The sequence below is a fragment of the Oncorhynchus gorbuscha genome, linkage group LG01, assembly GCF_021184085.1.
Source record: "Oncorhynchus gorbuscha isolate QuinsamMale2020 ecotype Even-year linkage group LG01, OgorEven_v1.0, whole genome shotgun sequence".
Taxonomy (NCBI): domain Eukaryota; kingdom Metazoa; phylum Chordata; class Actinopteri; order Salmoniformes; family Salmonidae; genus Oncorhynchus; species Oncorhynchus gorbuscha.
In genome coordinates this window covers 46,060,474-46,081,002 of record NC_060173.1, presented here as the reverse complement: position 1 = coordinate 46,081,002, position 20,529 = coordinate 46,060,474, and the positions used below count along the sequence as shown (strand labels likewise).

At 46.6% G+C, this 20,529-nt stretch overlaps 1 protein-coding gene across 5 annotated transcripts in view; it reads left to right on the top strand.

The window, feature by feature from the left end:
- Positions 1–20,529, top strand: part of LOC124038480 (peroxisome proliferator-activated receptor alpha-like) — a 66,157-nt gene that overhangs the window by 39,099 nt on the left and 6,529 nt on the right. For all 5 annotated transcript variants that reach the window (XM_046354433.1, XM_046354424.1, XM_046354414.1 and 2 more), the window contains exons 2-5: positions 233–475; positions 4,247–4,404; positions 8,211–8,349; positions 12,942–13,141. In XM_046354433.1, coding sequence (XP_046210389.1) covers positions 280–475; positions 4,247–4,404; positions 8,211–8,349; positions 12,942–13,141 — 693 coding nt within the window. In that variant the 5' untranslated portion in view covers positions 233–279. The remainder of the gene's footprint in view (positions 1–232; positions 476–4,246; positions 4,405–8,210; positions 8,350–12,941; positions 13,142–20,529) is intronic.

Here is a 20,529-nt window from a genome sequence, read left to right as displayed (position 1 = left end):
AGCTGAAGGCACCTCCTACTTGTATGGGTCACGTATGCCCCATACACAATTGTGCCAAATTCATTGTACATCGATTGTGCAAACTGACTGTGTATAGAGCCTGTGATTAGCATGCAGAACAGAGTGTGTTCCATCATTGTCGTCAGGGCTACACTTCATTAGAAACGCTTGTTAGTGTTCAGACCCTCCATTAACTAACCCGCTTTCTCACTCTCCCCTCCTGTCTCTCTAGTCTGATGAGTAATCCCCCCCCTGGTCCTGTCCTCCATTGTGGTCGACATGGCGAGCCACTACCGGCCGCCGTCCCCCCTGGAGGATTCGGTGCTGGGCAGCCCGGTGTGTGGGGACTTCCTTGGGGGCATGGAGGAGCTGCAGGACATCCCCCAGTCCATCGACGGTGACGCCCTCAGCTCCTTGGACGTCCCTGAGTACCAGTCCCAGTCGAGTAACGGCTCCGAAGGATCCACCGTTCTAGGTAAGATAGATATAGATATTTTTCTACGCCTCAATTGTCCAGTGTTGGTGATCGCACACCCACTGGAGCCGCTTATTCTTGTTTTAGGAGTGGAACTCGGTGTGGTCGTCTGCTGCAATAGCCCATCTGTGACAAGGATCCATGAGTTGTGTGTTCCGTGATGCCGTTCTGTACTGCGCTGTACACCACTGTACTGCGCAGTTATTTGTCTGTTTGTGGCCCACCTGTTAGCTTGCACGATTCTTGCCATTCTTCTTCGACCTCTCTCGTCAACGAGCTGTTTTCGCCCACGGGACTGCCGCTGACTGGGTGTTTTTCTGTCTTCTTCACGCGTTCCTGGTAAACCGTAGACATTGGCGTGTGTGAAAAGCTCAGGAGGGCGGCCGTTTCTGAGGTACTGGATCCGGCACCAACAAATCATACAACGGTCAAAGGCGCTCATTTTTCCCATTCTAACGTTCAATCGAATGCCTCGATGCCTGTCTGCCTGCTTGCTTTATATACAAAGCCACGGCCACATGACTCACTGTCTGTAGGAGCAGTACATTTTTGGGAAGGGGGTGGTGTACCTAAAAAACTGGCCTGTTGAGCGTATACTTTATTAGTCCACACAAGATGGACATTTGTTTTCATCCAACCCCCCAAATATACACACAACACACATTAGGCTGGAGCACCCAATGAACAGTTTAGGGGGTTCATTTCCTTTCTCAAGGGAACATCGGTGGTTGCCAGCTCACTCCCCGACAGACCCATCTCCCCATCAGCACTGGGATTTGATTGGAACTGGCAACCCTCTGGTTGCTGGCCCGTTTCTCTAACTTCGAGGCTGCCGCTGGATGTGTATCTACAACAATGTGAGGTAGTGGTAGTGTGATGTGTTTGGTTTATTGGTTACTACTGTCTCACACATGTTATGACGTATTCCCCTTTGACTTACCTTCTCTTATCGAAAAATAGATCATTCAAGTGCCTTATAGTTTCCCTAGTGGGCCTGTCCAATATTTTCGAATAGTTTCTCACCCAATTGTATTTCTTGTTAGTTTCCCTTAAAGTAAGAATGAGTAGCCTACGCTGTAGTAATCCTTTCGTAAGCCAGCTCTACGTTGTTATCGTTTGACCATATATTACCCGATCATTCAGGACCTCTCCTCACATAGCTAATCTGTAATTCACCCTGACTCACAGGGTTAAGAGAGGACACTCGGCTTGTTTAACCTCTGACCTTACCTCAAGGCAACAGAGCTGCTTTTGGCAGAGGGGTTATCTGTTCTGTGAATGTCTGTCTGACCTACATATTCACACCCTGAGGCCACTTTCCTCTTCCCCACACTTCCACAGAAGAATTCCTAAATCCTCACACATTCCTCAACTCCCAAGATGAGTCTCACCTGGTACCCTATTCCCTATATAGTGTACTACTTTTGACCAGGGCCCTAGTCTATGGGGAGTAGGATGCCATTTTGGACTCGGACACACATTCCCCCACAGCAAATTAGTCAGTGTTAAATAAACACTGACAGTGTTAAATTTAACTAAGGGCCAGTGTCTATACGAATCCACACTTTTGAGTGTTAAATTAACACTGTGCTTAGCATTGACACTGCTACACTTTGTCAATGTTAGGGAATGAAAACTTTCAGTGTTATGCAATAACACCTCATGTAGTATTTTTTTACCATTAAACCCATAGGGCAGTATCTCTTGACAAAGTCGCACAGTGTTGGGTTAAAGACATTACAATAATATTTACAAGTCAATCAATCAAATGTATTTATAAAGTCCTTTTTACATCAGCAGTTGTCACAAAGTGTCTTTACATGAACCCAGCCTAAAACGCAAGAGAGCAAGCAATGTAGAAGCATGGTGGTTAGGAAAAACCTCCTAGAAAGACTGGAACCTAGAAAGAAACCTAGAGGGGAACCAGGCTTTGAGGGGTGGCCAGTCCTCTTCTGGCTGTGTCGGGTGGAGATTCTAAGAGTACATGGCCGTTGAGGCTAGATCGTTCTTCAAGATGTTCATACTGTAGATGACCTGCAGAGTCAAATATTAATCACAGTGATTATAGAGGGTGCAACAGGTCAGCACCTCAGGAGTTGGCTTTTCATAACCGAGCATTCAGAGGTTGAGACAGCAGGTGCGGTAGAGAGAAAGACAGAGAGAGGGGCAAGGTACCACGACTAGTGAATTCATTCATTTCCAGTCCTGTGGACTTTGCCTAGTGAGTTCCTACTCTAAATTTATGACAACACATTACACATATCATAAGGTCTTACTTTGACGGCCAGGTTTTACCCTAATCAGTGGTGTTAGGAACCTCCTGGTTTACAAGTCATATTGTGCTGGCTTGCAAAGTGATGTCTAATTCATACTGGAATCCAGCCAGAGTTAGGACAGCCAACAGTTTGAATTTTTATTCACCCACAACTTGCATTCAGAATAACTGAAACATCGATAATGGAAACGACCTAAACCATTCAAAATAGACCAAACATTTCAGTAACGATTGCAATACATCTAACTAACTGATTGGATTAGTTTAGAAGAAAATTATGTTATGTATCTTTGTGTGGCATAAGATCAATCAATCAATGTACATACAAAAACACACACATTAAAAACAATCCCGAAAATATCCAGCTGCAGCAGAGCATGCTGGGAAATGTGATAATGATGGACAGGGTTTTTATTTTATTCTCCACAGAGTACACAATCAGACTCTCACACTCAACACTGGTTATTAACACCAACACTAGGGGTTATTTTACACCAATAAGTGTTAAATTCACTCTTAGAAAGTTAATTGAACTCCTGAATCAACACTAGAAGTGTTACACTGAAAAATAAACACTTGGTAACACTGGTCAATTTGCTGTGCCGTAAATAATATTTTTGTAAACATTGTGTTGTTTTGTGTCTAATAGAAACCACTGGGATGTGTGAACAAATATGTTACTACGTATTAGTTATTTTGCAAATAGAATTGAAACAGTGACTGGAACGTAAACATAGAGGCAAAGAGGGGTTGGTGTATTGGGAATAGGGGATAGGGGCTAAGAGGGGGAAGAGGAATGGAGGAGGGGGCTTGATGGAAAATAACAATGATGATATCATGGAAAAGTAATGGAGAGAGTGTTGGAGAAGTACTGGTTGTTTATGGTGGTTTATGGAGTGAAGAAGGCGGAAGAGAGGGGGGAAGAACAAGCAGACACGTAGTATCTGTGACGTGATATTCTCTTCCTGGTTACAGTGTAGACTGTAGAGCCTTGTGTGTGTGTCACGTGCAGTTAGTGCAATATTTATCCCTGATTTGGCTTCTCTCACCCACCTCATGTGGGATGATTTAGTGCTGCTCTATTTTGCACCATCCCTGGAACGCTTTATGGTTGGTGTGTTCTGTATTCAGGTAACAAGAAAGATACCGTGTGTGTATCAAGGGTCAATATTTGACTCATCCCCTGAATATAGAAGTGTTGCTCTGTCTGACTGTGTATTACTGTCTCTAACGTATTTATAGAGATGTCATCGAACACATATTACATGTGGTCTTCCTCTGTGTTGGGCCAAAGGCATGAGACACCAGTGACTTTCCACTGGTACCAAATATTCCGCCAGCTAGGGCAAAGAGGCTTCACAGGCTAGACACTAATAGGAATATCAATGTATCCAGGTTTATTGGTTCATTGGTTATAAGTGTCTGTGTGTGTCTGTTATCTGGGCATGACTTTATTCATGTGCGTGTGTGTGTATGTACATGTGTGTGTTCTCCAGATGCTCTGACCCCAGCATCCAGCCCGTCGTCAGGGGGGTATGGAGCTGCTGCAGGGCTGGAGGAGTTCTCCTCCACCTCTCTCAACCTGGAGTGTCGGGTGTGTGCCGACCGCGCCTCCGGATACCACTACGGAGTTCACGCCTGTGAGGGCTGCAAGGTGAGTGACCAGCCATCACACACACACACACACGCAGAGCATGCACATACACACAAATAAATATATGCCTACATAAACACACACCTGGTCAGAGTGCACTCCAAAACATACAGTGGGCAAAAAAGTATTTAGTCAGCCACCAATTGTGCAAGTTCTCCCACTTAAAAAGATGAGAGAGGCCTGTAATTTTCATCATAGGTACACTTCAACTATGACAGACAAAATGAGAAAAAATATCCAGAAAATCACATTGTTGGGTTTTTAATGAATTTATTTGCAAATAATGGTGGAGAATAAGTATCTGGTCCTCTGTCCTCCCCTCGTTACCTGTATTAATGGCACCTGTTTGAACGTGTTATCAGTATAAAAGACACCTGTCCACAACCTCAAACAGTCACACTCCAAACTCCACTATGGCCAAGATCAAAGAGCTGTCAAAGGACACCAGAAACAGAATTGAAGACGGATTCTGCAATAGGTGAGCAGCTTGGTTTGAAGAAATCAACTGTGGGAGCAATTATTAGGAAATGGAAGACATACAAGACCACTGATAATCTCCCTCGATCTGGGGCAAGATCTCACCCCGTGAGGTCAAAATGATCACAAGAACGGTGAGCAAAAATCTCAGAACCACACGGGGGGACCTAGTGAATGACCTGCAGAGAGCTGGGACCAAAGTAAAAAAGCCTACCATCAGTAACACACTACGCCGCCAGGGACTCAAATCCTGCAGTGCTAGACGTGTCCCCCTGCTTAAGCCAGTACATGTCCAGGCCCGTCTGAAGTTTGCTGGAGAGCATTTGGATGATCCAGAAGAAGATTGGGAGACTTTTTGGTAAAAACTCAACTCGTCGTGTTTGGAGGACAAAGAATGCTGAGTTGCATCCAAAGAACACCATACCTACTGTGAAGCATGGGGGTGGAAACATCATGCTTTGGGGCTGTTTTTCTGCAAAGGGACCAGGACGACTTATCCGTGTAAAGGAAAGAATGAATGGGGCCATGTATCGTGAGATTTTGAGTGAAAACCTCCTTCCATCAGTAAGGGCCTTGAAGATGAAACGTGGCTGGGTCTTTCAGCATGACAATGATCCCAAACACACCGCCCGGGCAATGAAGGAGTGGAATCGTAAGAAGCGTTTCAAGGTCCTGTAGTGACCAAGCCAGTCTCCAGATCTCAACCCCATAGAAAATCTTTGGAGGGAGTTGAAAGTCCGTGTTGCTCAACAACAGCCCCAAAACATCACTGCTCTAGAGGAGATCTGCATGAAGGAATGGGCCAAAATACCAGCAACAGTGTGTGAAAACCTTGTGAAGACTTACAGAAAACGTTTGACCTCTGTCATTGCCAACAAAGGGTATATAACAAAGTATTGAGATAAACTTTTGTTATTGACCAAATACTTATTTTCCACCATAATTTGCAAATAAATTCATAAAAAATCCTACAATGTGATTTTCTGGATTTTCTTTTCTCATTTTGTCTGTCAGAGTTGAAGTGTACCTATGATGAACATTTACAGGCCTCTCTCATCTTTTTAAGTGGGAGAACTTGCACAATTGGTGGCTGACTAAATACTTTTTTGCCCCACTACATTGTACAACAAGGACACTGGTGTGGATGCTCTCTTGGTTAATTATTTCTGGGCCTGTTGAAGAGAAACCCAAGGCTTATGTGTTTTGTCACAAGTCACTGGAGGACAGAGGAGATCTCAATCTGCCCCCGAAAGGCCACTATATCACTCTGTAAGATAATGTCGTTTTGGTGTTATTATGACGCACATACCACTAAGTAAGCATATCCCAGTCTTTAGATGTGACCCAAAAGGAGGTGTTGCTGACCCCATGACCTTTAACATTGTTACTGTATTACTTCTGAGCCTTTTCCCTTACGGAAAATTAATCAACCCCAACAATAATCTCCATTAATTATAATCCACGTAATAATTCACATTTCCTTTTGGTGCAGGATTATTTTCCTACTGTAGCAAACTGTCTCAAATGAAGATCCTACGTCTGTAATTGGAAGATGAAGTGTAAACTCTAACATGGCCTACTCCAAACACATGGTTAAACAAAGGTTAGCCATGTATTGGCAAAAAGACAAGAATGTCAAGAAAGCTTACAAGCAGCCAGAGGCACTTGCCGCGACTGGTACTCGCTAGTGCTTTTTCAAAGCCAATGTCAGCTACTGAGTGTAATTAACTCCAATTAGTGTAATTTGGTCAATATTAGGAGTTGAGAAATAAAGATTGCATTATTCCAAATATTTTCACGGAACCCCCTGCAGTACCCCCGAGACCCCAGGTTGAATATCCATGCCCTAAGGAGAAGAGTCAATTCTCACCCTGCTATGAAAGTCAGGCAAAGATAATGGGTTTTCATCCGCCTTTCACACCGAATGTATGGGTGATGCCTTCTTGGATCCCTGGCCAGCCCATCTATCCCTGTGCCAGGGCTGTCTGAGTATGAATCTCACATGGCGAAGTTGGTGGTGCTCTCAGTCACTCCTTCCCCTCATGTCAACACACTGTTACACTGAGTTCCACAGTGTATCCTACCCTGCCCTGGCTGGACCTGGCTCAGGGTTAGAGTGGACATTGCCTGAACTGGTCAAGCATAGCTGTCCCAGATTGGAACTCCAGCCATGTGTGCTACGTGGTCCATGGAGCAGGCCTGGCCAAGGTACGGGGCCGTAAACCAGAGGTCGCAGTTGCTCTTACAGTGAACTCTGTAAACCTTCCTCTTGGCCAATCAGATGGGCAGCACGGAGTGGGCCGGTGTTTCTCCCAGAGACATGGAGAAGCACTGAAGGGCATAGCTAGATACACAGACACACAGTACATAGCACACATACAATACATACACACACAGGTATTTGGAACCTATGAGTACATTCGGATTGATAAGACTGTACGTTCGGATCCTAGATGCTGATAGGCTAAACCAGCATTCCAGCTTTCCCCTCTCTGATGTCACATACCTATGTGTGCCCTGCTCCTCAGCTGTCTGGTCATCTGAGAGGGACGGGAGGGGAGAGGAGGGGACTGACCCCTGGATAGGACGACGTACAAAGACACGAGACCGGTCATGAGGCCGTTGTGTCTGACAGGCATTCTGCCCTGGCCTCATGTGATCCTCGAGGGGTGGGTGTGTGTGTGTGTGTCCTTGCAAGTGTTAGTGCATGCCATGTGCAGAGACACATTAAGGAGATCTTTCACAAGAATTGGGAAATGAATGACTTGGAATGGGGGTGGCTAAATATGTTCTTCTTAAGCAATTCCCTGTCCATTTCAATAACCCCCCTGCCCCAACCCCAGTCCAAGCCCTTAACCACTCAGCACAGGACATCTACTGCTGCCCATAGCCAGACACGGTTGTTTCTCAGGGTTGTGTAATATAAGTGAAATCCCATTTAGACCTGATAAGCATATATGTCCAGGCTGATAGTGTCATGCTCCAGTCATTTGGGTCCATTCTCAGTATTTCCTTTTTTTAACGGTGAAAGTGGCTGTTGGGTGATTGGAGGTTTGCTAGTGTCATGTTCTAGGTCGGGACACTGCCTTCACTTCGCTGATAGATAACTGAGCTTGAGAAAGTCTTCGATGACGGAAGGCAAATGAATAAAGTTAGCAGTTGAGAGATATCAAGATATCTGGTATGAACTGACAATCGTCTTCTTTTATCAAGTCACCGTAGTGTGTGGTTGAGTTGGCCTGCTGAGTCGAGGCTGAGTTTCTTTCACGAGTGCAGTCTATTGGGTCTCGACCTGAACATTTATCTCTCTCTTCTTTCTGTGCCTGCAGGGTTTCTTTCGGCGGACCATCCGCCTGAAGCTGGAATATGACAAGTGTGAGCGTCGCTGTAAGATACAGAAGAAGAACCGGAACAAGTGCCAATACTGCCGCTTTCAGAAGTGCCTGTCTGTGGGCATGTCTCACAATGGTGAGGATTTCTTTTCTTAAAAAAAAAAAAAGCTTTCTTTAACCTTTATTTAACTAGGCAAGTCAGTTAAGAACAAATTCTTATTTACAACGACGGACTACACCAGCCAAACCCGGACAATGCTGGGCCAGTTGTGCGCCGCCCTATGGGTCTCCCAATCCCGGCTGGTTGTGATACAGGCCGGAACACAGACATAGCCAGGTCCCTGAGTACTACTTTCTGCATACAGCACAACCTGCCAGCAGCAACCGGAGAGGAACACACACACACATACGCATTGGCACGTAGACATATTCACACATACATGTACGCCATTCAAAACCACACTCTTGAGGAACTGGTAGTTGCAATTTAACACCACATTAACACAGAAGGTTGCTTTTCAAGACTAATGAGAGTTGGTAATCACTTGAGACTGCTGTGAATCATACAATATTTAAAAAAAAAAACAATTATTCAACATTTGCACCATTTCATATTTCGCTTTATCCAGACAAAAACGATACAATTGATGCATGAGTCTCTCTGCCTCTGTGTGGTGGTCTCTATGCAGACTCTTTGGTGTTTCCTTGTGAAGGTCAGTAAAACTATACGGTGGGGTTGTAATTGCGTTGGCTGAACCCTCCTCACCCTGTGGATGTTTGAACAGAGAAATATACAGTGTGAGTCTCAGCCTGGGCCTGCCGGTCATGTGACCAGGGCTGATGGAGAGCTTTAAAGGGTAGTGCAGTGTCTTTCAATGGGATACGTTACTAGTGCAACATTACTGCCTACACACACAGTGTAAAACAAATCGTACAACAGATTTCACTGTACAGAAAAAAATCACAGACATGCATCCTCATACATACCGTACAGACAGACTAACTACAAGCACTATAAACATGAGGATATTTACTTTATGGAGAGTTAATCTACAAACAAAAACCTTGATCCAGGACAATTAGTTCAAATTCTTTGACCCTATTGGATGGATGTTGTTTACCTGTGTGTTTTATGTCAACATAAAACATGGCATTCTGAACCTTTAGCTAAGATCGATGTCCTGCCGTTTACAATGGACTGCAATAGAATTTCGAGGTTGTGTGTAGGGATGTGAAGAGGGGCCTAGCAAGATCACTGTAGCAGTCGGTCAGAGTTGCCAGACAGATGGACTGAAGGACAGACACACACATACAGATGTATGTTCTTTTGTTCCTGAGAATTGTCCTGCACACCAGGAAATGCAAACTTTTAGTGTATTTGGGTTTCAAAAAGGCTTCTAAAGTTTGCGATTCCACTTTGAAATTGCAGACTTAATTTTCCCCAAATGAAAAATGAATCAACCCCAGTACCAGTAAAACATGGACACACACTCATTTCAGGGTTTTTCTTTATTTTGACTATTTTCTATATTTCTGTATTGTAGAATAATAGTGAAGACATAAACTATGAAATAACGCATACGGAATCATGTAGTAACCTTTTTTTTTAAACAAATCAAAATATTTGAGATTCTTCAAAGCCACCCTTTCCCTTGATATCAGCTTTGCACACTCTTGGCTTTCTTTCAATCAGCTTCATGAGGTAGTCACCTGGAATGCATTTCAATCAACAGGCGTGCCTTGTTAAAAGTTAATTTGTGGAATTTCTTTCCTTCTTATTGCGTTTGAGCCAATCAGTTGTGTTGTGATAAGGTAGGGGTAGTATACAGAAGATGGCCTTATTTGGTAAAAGACCAAGTCCATATTATGGCAAAAACAGGTCAAGTAAGCAACAGAAACGACAGTCCATCATTACTTTAAGACATGAAGGTCAGTCAATCAGAAAAATGAAGAACTTTGTTTCTTTGTTTCTTCAAGTGCAGCCGCAAAAACCATCAAGCGCTACGATGAATCTGGCTCTCATGAGGACTGCCACAGGAAGACCCAGAGTTAACTCTGCTGCAGAGGATGAGTTACCAGCCTCAGAAATGGCAGCCCAAATAAATGCTTCAGAGTTCAAGTAACAGACACATCAGGGTTAACATCAACTGTTCAGAGCAGACTGTGTGAATCAGGCCTTCATGGTTGAATTGCTGCAAGAAACCACTACTACCACCAATAAAAAGGATTGATTCGCTTGGGCCAAGAAACACGAGCAATTGACATTAGACCAGTTAAAATCTGTCCATGGTCTGATGAGTCCAAATTTGAGATTTTTGGTACCAACCCCTGTGTCTTTGTGAGACACAGAGTGTGGTTCCCACCGTGAAGCATGGAGGAGGAGGTGTGATGGTGTGGAGGTTTTTTGCTGGTCACACTGTCTGTGATTTTACTTACAATTCAAGGCACACTTAACCAGCATGGCTACCACAGCATTATGCAGTGATTTGCCATACAATCTGGTTTGCGCTTTGTGGGACTATGTCCCAACACACTTTCAAGCTGTGTAAGGGCTATTTGACTAAGAAGAAGAGTGATGGAGTGCTGTTTCAGATGTCCTGGCCTCCACAATCATCCAACCTCAACCCAATTGAGATGGTTTGGGATGAGTCGGACCGCAGAGTGAAGGAAAAGCAGCCAACAAGTGCTCAGCATATGTGGGAACTCCTTCAAGACATTCCAGGTGAAGCTGGTTGAGAGAATGCCAAGAGTGTGCAAAGATGTCTTGGCGAAGGGTGGCTCCTTTGAAGAATCTAAAATATAATATTTCCAGCTGCTGCAGGGTTATTTTTCTGCTATAGCAAACTGGTTCAAATTAAGATCCTACATCTGTAGACCTGGGGACTAGTGTCAGTGAACTCATGGACACACTTCAGTTTATGAAACCACTGAATTGAACACTATCATGCTGCAGAGCAATCTAATATGTGGACTGATGCTCAACATTAGTATTTATTTCACATCTGGGATGTGTCCAAGACGAGTTTCTCCTTGTGGAAACACGTCTGTTGTATTTTCTAAATGTAACCGTATACAGGGGAAAGGACATGGGAGAGGGTGAAGGAACCTGATACACTGAGGAGGACTACAGCAGGACTACAGCCCTCCCTCCTCTTTAAGCCTTGCAACAGCATAGGTTGGGTTGTTTGTTGTTTGTGCTCTGCTGTAGAGGGTCAGAGACTCATCCTCTCACCCTCAGCTTAGCCTGATGTTCTTATCCTGGGTATCCTGATCCCTACTCAGAGCATCTCTCACTTCCTCTTTCGCTAATGAATCTTTCAAATACATTCAGCGTTTGCTTTAGCCTGCCTGGAGAGCCAGGTGGTTGGCTCTACACCTGTGAAATCGTGATTTGTCCAAATAAACATTGATGAAAAATCCAAGCTCCGGAATTACTGGTGATTGTTAGCTATTGGTGCCCATAGTATAATTAAGCAATAAGGCCCGAGGGGGTGTGGTATATGACCAAAATACCACTGTTAATTGCTGGTCGTTTGTACGACGCAACGCAGAGTGCCTGCATACAGCTATTAGCCGTTGTATATTGGCCATATACCACAAACACCCAAGGTCCCTTATTGCTAATATAAACTGGTTACCAACGTAATTAGACGAGTAAATAGTACTTTTTTGTCATATACCACAGCTTTCAGCCAATCAACATTCAGGGCTCGAACCACCCGGTTTATAAAGACAGTTATAAACTGGGTGGTTGAGCCCTGAATGCTGATTGTCTGAAAGCCGTGGTATATCGGATTGTATACAATGGGTATGACAGAAAAGTACTATTTACTGGTCTAATTACTTTGGTAAACAGTTTATAATAGCAATAAGGGACCTCGGGTGTTTGTTGTATATGGCCAATATACCATGGCTAATAGCTGTATGCAGGCACTCCACGTTGCATATCCTAGTTAGACACTTAGGATCAGATTGTCTGAAAGAGTCAGAGTTCGCTCTGTACAAAAACAACACACGCGCACACATACTAGCACTAGCTATCTGATTGGTCCTATTTCCTTTAGCGGTCTAACACATTGTTCCTCAACTGCCTCTCATCCTGCCCCCACTTCTCTCAACTGTCTCCAGGGATCCATAGCCTGTCTACATTTTACTTATTAAAAAAAAAACACGTTTGTCATTCAGCAGACGCTCTTCTCCAGAGCAACTTACAGTAAGTGCATTTATCTTTAGAAAGCTAGGTGAGACAACTACATATCTCAGTTGTGGTAAGTACATTTGTCCTCGAAGAATAGAAAACATAACAAATCTCACAACAGAAACAAAAGGCCCAGGAGGTGGGGCAGCCCAAGAGGCAGGCGTCCATCTTGTTTCCCATAACTTCCAACGTATCAGACTCCATTACCACATGCTCCTGGAAACAACCATACCTCTTCCAAGTTACACCCAAAAACCTTTGAACAACAGTGTTCATGATTTGGCAAACACATTTTTTAAAATACACATTGACTTGAGTCTCCATATCTTTCTGTTGATATGACAAACAATATACAATTGTCTTGAGTCTCCATATATCTCTCAGCAAAACAGATGCATCATTGAGTCTTGAGTCTCCATATATCTCTCAGCAAAACAGATGCATCATTGTCCTTTGTATTGTAAATACTGTATATTATTTTTTTCATGTACGTTCTCATCTGTGCAATCGCCTCTTTTCTCTCTAATTAGCGATCCGTTTTGGTCGGATGCCCCAGTCTGAGAAGCTGAAGCTGAAGGCAGAGATCCTGACGGGTGACAGGGAGGTGGAGGACCCCCAGCAGGCCGACCAGAAGACTTTGGCCAGGCACATTTATGAGGCCTACCTCAAGAACTTCAACATGAACAAGGCCAAAGCCCGCACCATCCTTACTGGCAAGACGAGCACTCCAGTAAGAGCAGTGTGTAGAATTGTGTATGTGTGTGTGTGGGGAGGGGGGGGGAGTGTTTGGATTAAAAATTAAACTAATTCTCCAAAGGGAATCATTTAAAATGTGGAAATGCAATACTATTTTTTGCAACCCTGATGATACTGCATGTCTTCTGTGCAATCAGACGGGTCCAATATTATATTTTGAATTATTCCCTTTGGAGTGCGTTGGCTGCATTTTGATCCGGTTTGAATGGGATGCAATGTGAAATCCAAACAGTCCTTGTGTGTCAACATAACCTGTTGGCAACCACTACCCACTAGAAGCCAAAGAACCATGCAACGACAGAAATAACTTGATCAATGGCATTTAGAAGCCAACGTGTCAGGACAAGGACACATCTGCCTGAATACATGAAGAACAACTCTGTATGACCCTGACTTATAATGGACCATTATCAACAGTGTTGGAAGACCACTGCACCCCTCCCTCCCTCTCTTTCTTTCTTTCTTTCTTTCTTTCTTTCTTTCTTTCTTTCTTTCTTTCTTTCTTTCTTTCTTTCTTTCTTTCTTTCTTTCTTTCTTTCTTTCTTTAAAGATGGTCCCCTTAGATCTGTGGTCTTTCATCACATAGGAGAATAAATGGGTGGGGTAAGGGGGAGGTTATGTGGTGAGTGGTTGAAATCCATCTTCGTTGGGTGTAGGTGTGGCAGACGTCAGAGAGGAGGGTCACGGGATTGTAAACCGTGAGTAGAAGTGGTGGATCAACGACACAGTAACACTGTATGGATAGACATCCCACTCAGCTTTAGCGTAGCCTTTAGCAATTCATTGTACTGTCTCCTGCACATTGCAGTGTCTTCTGACCTTGTTTTCTGTTGTTGATCAAGCTGCTCTTACCCAGCTGCCACAATCAGCAATAATATTCTGGCCTGCATTGCCAGTCAGATGTTGGGAGCGTATCATATTGTGAGTTGAGTAAGCTGTGTGTTGTACACAGCTCTCAGTTAGGAGCAAGTGCTGGACTGGCTGCTGTGGGAACGTTCACCACCGCAGCTCTGGTCGTGTACTTACAGCCTGACCAACACGGTGACCCAGATAAGTGTTGTTTACCACCGCAGCTCTGGTCGTGTACTTACAGCTTGACCAACACGGTGACCCAGATACGTGTTGTTTACCACCGCAGCTCTGGTCGTGTACTTACAGCCTGACCAACACGGTGACCCAGATACGTGTTGTTCACCACCGCAGCTCTGGTCGTGTACTTACAGCCTGACCAACACGGTGACCCAGATACGTGTTGTTTACCACCGCAGCTCTGGTCGTGTACTTACAGCCTAACCAACACGGTGACCCAGATACGTGTTGTTTACCACCGCAGCTCTGGTCGTGTACTTACAGCCTGACCAACACGGTGACCCAGATACGTGTTGTTTACCACCGCAGCTCTGGTCGTGTACTTACAGCCTGACCAACACGGTGACCCAGATACGTGTTGTTTACCACCGCAGCTCTGGTCGTGTACTTACAGCCTGACCAACACGGTGACCCAGATACGTGTTGTTTACCACCGCAGCTCTGGTCGTGTACTTACAGCCTGACCAACACGGTGACCCAGATACGTGTTGTTTACCACCGCAGCTCTGGTCGTGTACTTACAGCCTGACCAACACGGTGACCCAGATACGTGTTGTTCACCACCGCTGCTCTGGTCGTGTACTTACAGCCTGACCAACACGGTGACCCAGATACGTGTTGTTTACCACCGCAGCTCTGGTCGTGTACTTACAGCCTGACCAACACGGTGACCCAGATACGTGTTGTTTACCACCGCAGCTCTGGTCGTGTACTTACAGCCTGACCAACACGGTGACCCAGATACGTGTTGTTTACCATCGCAGCTCTGGTCGTGTACTTACAGCCTGACCAACACGGTGACCCAGATACGTGTTGTTTACCACCGCAGCTCTGGTCGTGTACTTACAGCCTGACCAACACGGTGACCCAGATACGTGTTGTTTACCACCGCAGCTCTGGTCGTGTACTTACAGCCTGACCAACACGGTGACCCAGATACGTGTTGTTCACCACCGCAGCTCTGGTCGTGTACTTACAGCCTGACCAACACGGTGACCCAGATACGTGTTGTTTACTACCGCAGCTCTGGGCGTGTACTTACAGCCTGACCAACACGGTGACCCAGATACGTGTTGTTTACCACCGCAGCTCTGGTCGTGTACTTACAGCCTGACCAACACGGTGACCCAGATACGTGTTGTTTACCACCGCAGCTCTGGTCGTGTACTTACAGCCTGACCAACACGGTGACCCAGATACGTGTTGTTTACCACCGCAGCTCTGGTCGTGTACTTACAGCCTGACCAACACGGTGACCCAGATACGTGTAGTTCACCACCGCAGCTCTGGTCGTGTACTTACAGCCTGACCAACACGGTGACCCAGATACGTGTTGTTCACCACCGCAGCTCTGGTCGTGTACTTACAGCTTGACCAACACGGTGACCCAGATACGTGTTGTTTACCACCGCAGCTCTGGTCGTGTACTTACAGCCTGACCAACACGATGACCCAGATACGTGTTGTTTAGCAGCCTCACACTCTAAAAAACAACATGTTGAAAACACCTCATGAGAGTCAGTGATAACAGTTGAGTTTAAGTTCACAGTCCTTGTGTATTTTCTATTGGAGCTGGTGTCCTTGCAGTGCTTGCTTGAAGAAGCGCAGGCAGCCGTGTTTTTGTAAGACGTGGCTCTATCTAAGGGTACAGACCTGATTAGATGAGATTGTACTGTTGTTTGTTTTGCTACAGTGTAGGACATCACAGCTAATCTAGACCCGGTTTGCCCTGTCCCTCAACAGACATATTCCAGGAGAAATAAGCTACTGTAACCTTCACAGTTACATAACAACAACCAAAATAAAATGTAGGTTTTGAGACTGTGATGAACGGAGGTGTTCTATAATGTACTCTACGATCAAGGACAGGACTTGGGTTATGTTACAATGAGGATTTACAACTGCTTGCGATAAAGGCTCTCTTTTCTTTCTGTCAATAAATGTTTTATATAGGCTCACTATCGCTACATGTAGGCAGGACTGTTTGTGAAACATATCGTTCCTTCATTCTAGTAGTAGTAGTAATATTACAAATACCTACAGTTGAAGTCGGAAGTTTACATCCACTTAGGTTGGAGTCATTAAAACTCGTTTTTTCAACCACCTCACACATCTCTCTTAACAAACTATAGTTTTGGCAAGTTGTTTAGGACATCTACTTTGTGCATGACACTGTAACGTCGTTCGTCTGTTGTATGAAGAGAGTCAGACCGAAATGCAGCGTGTAGGTTATTCATGACTTTAATGAAGGAATAGCGGTACATGAAATAACTCAAAAATACAAAAAACAACAAACGGAACGAAAAACCTATTACAGCCTATCTGGTGACTACAACACAGAGACTGATTGAGAATCGCCCCAGGCAGCCAAACCTAACTAGAAACACCCCTAATCAACCGCAATCCCAAATAATACAAACCCCAATACGAATACAACATATAAACCCATGTCACACCCTGGCCTACCCAAACATATAACAAAAAACACAAAATACAATGACCAAGGCGTGACAGAACCCCCCCCCCCTAAGGTGCGGACTCCGGGACGCACCTCAAGAGCATAGGGAGGGTCCGGGTGGGCGTCTGTCCATGGTGGCGGTTCTGGCTCGGGATGTGGACCCCACTCCATAAATGTCCTAGTTCCTCCCCTTCGCGTCCTGGGATAATCCACCTTCTCCGCCGACCATGGCCTAATAGTCCTCACCCTGATCCCCACATAACTGAGGGGCAGCTCGGGACCGAGGGGCAGCTCGGGACCGAGGGGCAGCTCGGGACCGAGGGGCAGCTCGGGACAGAGGGGCATCTCGGGACAGAGGGGCAGCCCGGGACAGAGGGGCAGCCCGGGACAGAGGGGCAGCCCGGGACAGAGGGGCAGCCCGGGACAGAGGGGCAGCCCGGGACAGAGGGGCAGCCCGGGACAGAGGGGCAGCCCGGGACAGAGGGGCAGCCCGGGACAGAGGGGCAGCCCGGGACAGAGGGGCAGCCCGGGACAGAGGGGCAGCCCGGGACAGAGGGGCAGCCCGGGACAGAGGGGCAGCCCGGGACAGAGGGGCAGCCCGGGACAGAGGGGCAGCCCGGTACTGAGGGGAAGCCCAGTACTGAGAGGAAGCTCAGTACTGAGAGGAAGCTTAGGCAGGTAGTAGGCTCCGGTAAATCCTGGCTGGCTGGTGGAACTGGATGATTCAGGTTGTCTGGCCGATCTAGAAGATCTTGGCAGACTGGCACTTCTGGCGGATCTTGGCAGACTGGCACTTCTGGCGGATCCTGGCAGACTGGCGACGCTGGGCCGACTGGCGGCGCTGGGCAGACTGGGAGCACTGGGCAGACTGGGAGCACTGGCGGCGCTGGGCAGACTGGGAGCACTGGGCAGACTGGGAGCACTGGCGGCGCTGGGCAGACTGGGAGCACTGGGCAGACTGGGAGCACTGGCGGCGCTGGGCAGACTGGGAGCACTGGTGGCGCTGGGCAGACTGGGAGCACTGGCCGCACTGGGCAGACTGGGAGCCCTGGCGGCGCTGGGCAGACTGGGAGCCCTGGCGGCGCTGGGCAGACTGGGAGCCCTGGCGGCGCTGGGCAGACTGGGAGCCCTGGCGGCGCTGGGCAGACTGGGAGCCCTGGCGGCGCTGGGCAGACTGGGAGCCCTGGCGGCGCTGGGCAGACTGGGAGCCCTGGCGGCGCTGGGCAGACTGGGAGCACTGGCGGCGCTGGGCAGACTGGGAGCACTGGCGGCGCTGGGCAGACTGGGAGCACTGGCGGCGCTGGGCAGACAGGAGACTCCGGCAGCGCAGGAGAGGAGAAAGGCTCTGGCTGCGCTGAACAGGCGAGGCGCACTGGAGGCCTGGTGCGTGGTGCTGGAACTGGTGGTACTTGATCGAGGACACGCATAGGAAGCCTGGTGCGGGGAGCTGCTACCGGAGGACTGGTGTGTGGAGGTGGCACAGGATGGGCTAGACCGTGAAGGCGTACTGGAGATCTTGAGAGCAGTGTAGGCACAGGACGTGCAAGGCTAGGGATGTGCACAGGAGGCCTGATACGTGAGGCTGGCACCAACTTCACCAGCTGACTAACACGCACCTCAGGTTGAGTATAGAGCGCTAACTCAGGTGCTATCAAATCCCCGACACGATCCGTCGGACGAATATTATATCTATAGCACCAAGCTAGCAACTCCCTCATTACTCTCCACTCCACTTTCCCCATTAACTCCTTCACAGTCTCTGCTTCGCTCACCTCTAACACTGGCTCTGGTTCTGGTCTCCTACTTGGCTCCTCACAATGAACAAGGAGAGTTGGCTCAGGTCTATCTCCTGACTCAGCCATACTCTCCCTAAGCCTCCCCCAAAAATTTTTGGGGTGACTTTCCGGTTTCCAACCGCGTCGCCGTGCTGCCTCCTCATACCTGCGCCTCTCCGCTTTAGCTGCTTCTATTTCCTCCTTGGGACAGCGATATTCTCCCGGCTGCGCCCAGGGTCCTTTACCGTCGAATTCCTCCTTCCATGTCCAATCTCCAAATGGTGCAGTCTCTCCCACTGCAACTGCTCTTCATGATTAACAGGGAGAGTAGGCTCAGGTCTGACTCCTGACTCAGCCACTCTCTCTCTGCGTTTTCCCCCATTACTTTCGGTTTTCGCTCTGTATAGCCTTGCTTTCCTTTTCGACTCCATACGTCTATAGCCCTCTTCGCATTGCTGTAGGGAATCCCAGGCGGGCGCCTGCACTCTCTCTGGGTCGGCCGCCCACCTGTCGATTTCTTCCCACGTCGTATAATCCATGCTTCTGCTGTCCATAACGTTGTCCTTTAACTCCTGCCAGTTCACACGCTGCTCGGTCTGTGAGTGGTGGTGGGTGTTTCTGTAACATCCTTCGTCTGTTGTATGAAGAGAGTCAGACCGAAATGCAGCGTGTAGGTTATTCATGACTTTAATGAAGGAATAGCGGTACATGAAATAACTCAAAAATACAAAAAACAACAAACGGAACGAAAAACCTATTACAGCCTATCTGGTGACTACAACACGGAGACGGGAACAAACACCCACAAAATACACCGCGAAAGTCAGGCTGTCTAAATACGGTTCTCAATCAGAGACAACGACAAGCACCTGACTCTGATTGAGAATCGCCCCAGGCAGCCAAACCTAACTAGACACACCCCTAATCAACCGCAATCCCAAATAATACAAACCCCAATACGAATACAACATATAAACCCATGTCACACCCTGGCCTACCCAAACATATAACAAAAACACAAAATACAATGACCAAGGCGTGACAGACACAAGTAATTTTTCCAACAATTGTTTACAGACAGATTATTTAATTTATAATTCACTGTATCACAATTCCAGTGGGTCAGAAGGCTTTAGACACTTCTGATAGGCTAATTGACATCATTTGAGTCAATTGGAGGTGTACCTGTGGATGTATTTCAAGACCTACCTTCAAACTCAGTGCCTTTTTGGTTGACATCATGGGAAAATCAAAAGAAATCAGCCAAGACCTCAATTTTGTTTTGTAGACATCCACAAGTCTGGTTCATCCTTGGGAGCAATTTCCAAACGCCTGAAGGTACCACGTTCATCTGTACAAACAATAGTACACAAGTATAAACATGGGACCACGCAGCCATCATACCGCTCAGGAAGGAGACACATTCTGTCTCCTAGAGATGAACGTACTTTGGTGCGAAAAGTGCAAATCAATCCCAGAACAACATCAAAGGACCTTGTGAAGATGCTGGAGGAAACCGGTACAGACGTATCTATATCCACAGTTAAACAAGTCCTATATGGACATAACCTGATTGGCCGCTCAGCAAGGAAGAAGCCACTGCTCCAAAACCACCATAAAAAAAGCCAGACTACGGTTTGCAACTGTACATGGGGACAAAGATCGTACTTTTTGGAGAAATGTCCTCTGGTCTGATGAAACAAAAATATAACTTTTTGGCCATAATGACCATTGTCATGTTTGGAGGAAAAAGGGGGAGGCTTGCAAGCTGTAGAACACCATCCCAACCGTGAAGCATGGGGGTGGCAGCATCATGTTGTGGGGGTGCATTGCTGCTGGAGGGACTGGTGCACTTCACAAAATAGTTGGCATCATGAGGCAGGAAAATGATGTGGATATATTGAAGCAACATCTGAAGACGTCAGTCAGGAAGTTACAGCTTGGTCGCAAATGGGTCTTCCAAATGGACAATGACCCCAAGCAAACTTACAAAGTTGTGGCAAAATGGCTTAAGGACAACAAAGTCAAGGTGGGCAGAAC